General features: G+C 42.7%; 1 protein-coding gene across 1 annotated transcript in view; it reads left to right on the top strand.

Annotated features, from left to right (window-relative positions):
• The first annotated feature begins 587 nt into the window (after positions 1–587).
• LOC144792867 (carboxypeptidase B-like) overlaps positions 588–6,000 on the top strand; it is a 67,031-nt gene continuing 61,618 nt past the window's right edge. The window contains exons 1-2 of the mRNA XM_078668061.1: positions 588–696; positions 2,240–2,315. Of these exons, the coding sequence (XP_078524187.1) occupies positions 632–696; positions 2,240–2,315 (141 nt within the window). The 5' untranslated portion in view covers positions 588–631. The remainder of the gene's footprint in view (positions 697–2,239; positions 2,316–6,000) is intronic.

The following is a 6,000-nucleotide window of genomic DNA, read 5'->3' as shown; positions in this document are numbered from 1 at the left end:
CGCACAGCTACCTCCACCGGAGGTGTCCCGGCGCTGTCCGTATACCGCTTAGGAACCCTTCCTGGCTTTCCTGGGAAAAGTCCACTCCTGGGCACCCCCCAGGTGCAGTCAGGCATCCCAGCGCTTTTGGGGCCGTTGTGGAGACTAAGCAAGCTATTGCCCAGAGTTGCAGCGTGGGACCCATGATCAGAATAGGTACTGAGGCGAGAATATCCAGTCAGGGGAAATAATGAGTCGGAGACCCGCCGAGGCGGGAATCGAACCCTGGTCCCTGGCCAGAGCTCTGCATCAAGGTCTGCCTGCTCTAACCATTGAGCCACACTTCACACAGGACTACCCTTTCCTTTTCTATAGTGCTTTAGAAAAACAATTCTCTTTTCTCGTTCCACTGCAATAATTTTCAAAAACATTTGTGAATAGGGACTTACACGTGCAAGACCTTCTGCAGGATATATTATGGTGAAATAAAACATGGGAACTTCCACCCACTTTCGCAGGTGTGCACAGTCTCGCTTGGAAAAAGTCAGGGTCAGGCTGATTATGAAATGGCAAGTGTTCTAGATAGGGAAACCAAACATCGCGCCAGGGTATTTAAGAAGCAAGGTGCGCAGGGAGAGCCTGAGTGGTCAACATGTGGGCCATATTCATCCTTGTGAGTGTTGCGGCTGTGTCTGCGAAACCTGACAACTTCCACAGGTAAGTACTGAGTGCATGTCCATATACTACACACTTCTCTGTACGCCTGTATTTTTTAAACTTCAAAAAACAGATTGCATTGCATGTTACTCTTTTGCCAGACAGAAGTTATGCAATGAGCTATAGCTGCATTGGTCTCAGGCTCGGGATATTGTGTCTCAAAAAAACCTAGGCTATGTGAGAGGTCATAGCTCAGTTGATCCGTTTTGGAGGAGAACATCCTGTTCAACAATTACTACAATAAAACTCCTCTTTGCTGTTTTTAAAGACAGTTTTGGTCGTCTGTGGTTGCTAGACCATGAAGCAGTATGTGCAGCCTTAGGGGTTAGGCAAATAGTAAACAAACATTGACAAAGCAGATAGGCCTTGGCGAGCGTGCAACACTTGTTTTATCTATTTTGTAATCATTTTCAATATACAAACTTGATCAACAAAAATATACAAATATAGGATCGGTGCAGCAGCCCATGCAAACCAGACCTGGTACCGAAGTACACTCTTTTCAGGCAGCTGTGCACAGGTGGTCAGGAAAAATACAGTCATTCACAGTGCAAGACAGGCAATGGAGGAACTGGAGGAGACCCTTTGTGCCCTGCTATACATTGGTGGGGAGAAGCAAAATGTGACTGCTTCTTGAAAAGACCAATTGATGAAGAGTGCTATAGAAAAGTCTCTGTATTTATGTATGTAACTAGCTCCACTATAAGGATGCTGCTCCCAACTTGAACAGGGTGCTGTATCAGGAGTGGACTCGATCATCAAATACGCAGAGAAAAATTCCAATGGGAACGAAGAAAACGCGCACTCAGGAATGGAAAACCCGTATTTATTATTACAACACCAGTGTGGTGTTGGAACAATAAATCGCTTGGATTTTGGATTCTAGTCTGGAGTGCGCATTTTCTTTGTTCCCATTGGAAACGTATTTTCTGCATATATATATATATATATATATATATATATATATATATATATATATATATATATATATATATATATATATATATATATATATATATATATATATATATAACCGAGCAGAAATCTAGCGACAATAAGGAAATCAGGCGAGCCCACAAAGTAGATGCAGCAGGTGAAGTTTATCCCTGGCAGCAAAGACGACGCGTTTCGACCATGTCCGTGGTCTTGGTCACATGACCCACGTCTCCACAGTGCAACCATATAAAGGTACAGTTTGATTTGTCTTACATAGACATAGAAGAAATTAAATAAAACATGTTTTAACGTCACATTTTGAAAGAAAATTGAGTGTGTAAAATACATTACTGCAGTTTGGTACAATGTTATAGCGGAGGTACATTTATAATTAATACCAACGTGGATATATATATATATATATATATATCTCGAGGTCTTTTATTGTGTTCTTTTCGAACTCATGAGACTGCTAGAGCTTTCTCTAATTAGTGAAAGATAAACAAACATTTTAAGGCAAAATAAACATTCACAAGTGTATCTACAATTAGTGGTGTGATATATGTATAACAAAATATTTGAATTTTTTTTTGTGTTAAATCCTTAGGGATAAGGTTTTTCGTGTCACCCCGCAAAATGAAGAAGAGGTAGCATTTGTGTCAGATCTGACCAGTTCAATGCAGGTACAGTGTTCTTGCATAGTTATTACAAAACAACTTGCATACTTCAAATCAATGTTCTCCTTAATGTTTGCTGTTGTCACATGTTTTTAATATACATATGAATATCTGAGGTCATGCAGGACACAACTGGTTTTATGGATTGCAATCAGGCTCACACATTTAACTCAGAATTTCTCCAAAGTAGTGCTTGAACACACAGCACAGAAACAGAGAGGCAACCATTGCCTACTCTCTCTGAGCTGTGCTGTCTGTGGAGTACGGGCCTGCTTTAGATCTCGGCGATTGGTTACTCAGTCACAACAGTAATGGATATTCCGGCTGCCAAAATATAAATCCCATTATATCCTATTGGAATTTATTTTTTATTTTTTTAAATATTTTATTAAAAGTTTTTTGGTGTTGCAGCATAGCAAAAAAGAAAAAAGAAAATTTCCATAAGTTGTAGTTCATTCCTCAGCATATTTCTAGAATTTACAGACAGCATGAATCAATAAAATTGAAAGAAAAACGACAACAATGAGAAGGGAAAAGAGAGTCGGGAGCAAAAAAAAGAAGAAAAAAAAATCAAAAAGGGGAAAAAAAGACAAAAACAAACCATACAATCCTTCATGGCTAAGACCCTACCGAGGGTTCCTTAACATTTTCTTTCCATTTCTGAATAGGTTCCCATATTCGCCTCCCTAGCAATCTACCCCTTTTACCTTTTCTTGCATATACGCCCTTTTCTAGGTTAAATGCAGCGAGGAGGCAGGCCAACCACTGGTGTAGAGTTGGTGGTGCTCTATCCAACCACGCCCTCGCCATGCACAGCCGTAGGACAGCCATAGCCAAAAATAAAAACTGGGTATCAGACCCTTTCTCAGGCTCTTCACTGACCCCAAGGGTGATCCAGGCCGGTGTAAGTGTCAGCTCAATTCCCAAGGACCTGGATAGAAAAGTTTCTATGGCTTTTAGGAGCGTAAATAACTGGGAACAACGGGTGAAAATATGGATTATGTCTGCCTCCGGGGAATCACAGCGCGGGCAGCTAATCCCTGTGGTTCCCCCCACTGAGCTATCCTTGCCGGTGTGTAGTATAGAGAATATATTGTCTTATAATGTTGGGCCTGCAACCCAGCTGAGCACAGTAAGGTCTGTCCGAATTCTAGTGATTCTTGCAAACAGTCTTGCTCTATCCCCAGCTTATCCGCCCATTTAGTGCCATATTTCTCCAGATCGCCCGCCTTAATAGCAGAGAGCTCTGAGTAGAATCTGCGGATAGAGAAGTTCGCCCTAATCTCTATAGCTTCGATAATTTTGTTCTTATTAAACCCTGCAGAGCCTCCCTGTTTTTTCCAGAAGAAGCTCCGGACCTGTAAATATTTAAAGAAGCTCCTGTCGATCCCATAAATCCGCTGCAGCTCAGTGAATTATAGGATCCCATCAGGCTCCATCACGTCTCCCAGTTTCAAAATACCCTGTCTTCCCCATTCAGCCATTACTGTATCTGCAAATATTTCTCCTGGGAGTGACACGTTCCTAAACAAATGCGTATAGTGAGTAAACCCGCCAAGACTGTATTTTTTAGAAAATGCCGCCCATATCTTACAAACTGCCTGCAGTGTTTTGAACCTTGCTCTTTTATAATAGATAAAATCTGCAAAGTTGAGAAGGCAGTTCTCTGCTTCTTCACCCAGAATTGCTGCATATACTTCAGTAGAGCCAATCTTTACTCTAAAATCCCCTGTTGGTCCCCCTAGCAAACCCTGCATATAGTGGAGCGCCGCCGCTCAGTAATACATTTTAAAATCCGGAATCGCCCAGCCTCCTCTAGCCCTAGGGAGAGTCATGTACCGCAGCACTCTCCTTGTCTTGCCATGAGCCCATAGAAACCTGTTCAGAGTTTGTTCTAATGCCACAAACCACTTGGCCTTGAAAAAGAGTGGAATTGTCCTAAATAGGTACAGGAATTTAGGCAGAATGATCATTTTGATCACATTAGCGCGCCCCACTAATGACAGGTGTAGATTATGCAGCCTGTCGAGATCACATTTAGTTTTGGTGATCATAGGCCCTATATTCCTTTCCACTGTTTTGTCCAGGTCTGCTGAGATGTTGATCCCAAGGTAGACAGCTGAATCAGTCACCCTCTCATCATCACACACTGCCTTGTTATTCTTAATTATCTGGGTTTTAGCCCTATTAAGGGCATATCCTGAAACCTGCGCGAAACACTGAGCTTCTCTTTCTACCTCTTCAACCGTTCCAGCTGGCATTGCAGTTACAATTGTCACGTCATCTGCGTATACAAATGTTTTAAAATCTCGCCCTTCTGTTTTAAAAGGCTCAATCCTATTGTTTAATTCCAGCCTGCGTAGCAGTGGGTCAATATAGAGGGCGAACAGGAGTGGCGAGCACGGGCACCCTTGGCGAGTCCCACGCTTAATCGGTACGGACGCGGTATATCCACTGTTCATTCTAAGCCGGGATGTAGGGCCTCTATATAGAGCTTGGATGGCTTCTATAAATCCCTCCCCAATACCGTTCCACCTCATGGTTGCCCAGAGATAGTCCCAGGAGACCCTATCGAATGCCTTCTCTGCATCTAAAAGCAGAACAGCCATAGGGTCCCCTGAGACTTCCGCTGCATCAAAGAGAGTGACAACCTGTCTTATGTGGTGCGCCGTCCCCTTTCCTGTTATAAAGCCATGTTGAGTAGGGCTAACCATTCCCTCTATCACTCTAGCTAACCTTGCAGCTAATATCTTAGAGTAGATTTTTGCATCTGTATTCATGAGTGTTATGGGTCTGTAAGATCCTGGCTCTAGTGGTGGTTTGCCTTTCTTCAGTATGATTACTATCTTTGCCCCTGCCCAAGAGTTCGGTATAGATTCTCCGATTTGTTCCCGCAACATCGTATCCCTCATATCTTTACTTAGACTAATTTGGAAGACTTTATAAAATTCTAGGGGCACCTGATCAGGGCCTGCCGCTTTGCTTGATGGGAGACTATTTAATGCCGCTAATAACTCTTCCATAGTTATGGGGACATCCAGTGCCGCCTTCTCGTCCTCAGAGAGGCCAGTGGGTAGTATATCTTTAAGATATGCATCGGTCGTGATTGCATCCCTTAGCTGATCTGTTATATAACTCTTTATATAACTCAGCATAAAATAGCCTAAAGATCTCCCGAATCCCACTGGAGTCTGATATAGTGCCACCTCTGTCATCCGAGATAGCCCTTATTTCTCCTGCTGCAGCCTTCTGTCTTGTGCGTATCGCCAATGTGTGTCCCACCCTCTAGCTCAACTCGTGACATAGTTCTTTCTTGAGCAAAAAGTTAGCTGCTGCCTTCCTAGCAATATTTTCAACAGCATCTGCTTTAGCGGATATTATTTTAAGGAGTATTTGCTCTAGGGATACCCCCTGCTGGATTGCTATACTTAATTCCTCCTCTGCTACGGCTACCGCCTTAAAGAGTTCTTTTCTTTTTATTCCTTCATGTTTTTGTTTGTGTAGGCTATAGCTCAAAGTCTCGCCTCTTATACCCCCTTAAATGCATCCCATATCATTCCTGGGGAGGCGCTCCCCCTATTAATATCCCAGAAGGCGACCATCCAGTTGGTCATATAGCTTATGTAGTGATCGTCTTTTGATAATGCCCTTTCAAATCACCATGAGCTCTACTTTTTAACTGGCCTGTCTA

The sequence above is a fragment of the Lissotriton helveticus genome, chromosome 11 (assembly GCF_964261635.1).
Source record: "Lissotriton helveticus chromosome 11, aLisHel1.1, whole genome shotgun sequence".
Taxonomy (NCBI): Eukaryota; Metazoa; Chordata; class Amphibia; order Caudata; family Salamandridae; genus Lissotriton; species Lissotriton helveticus.
Note: the sequence above shows the minus strand (reverse complement) of the source record. Positions and strands in the feature narration are given on the sequence as shown.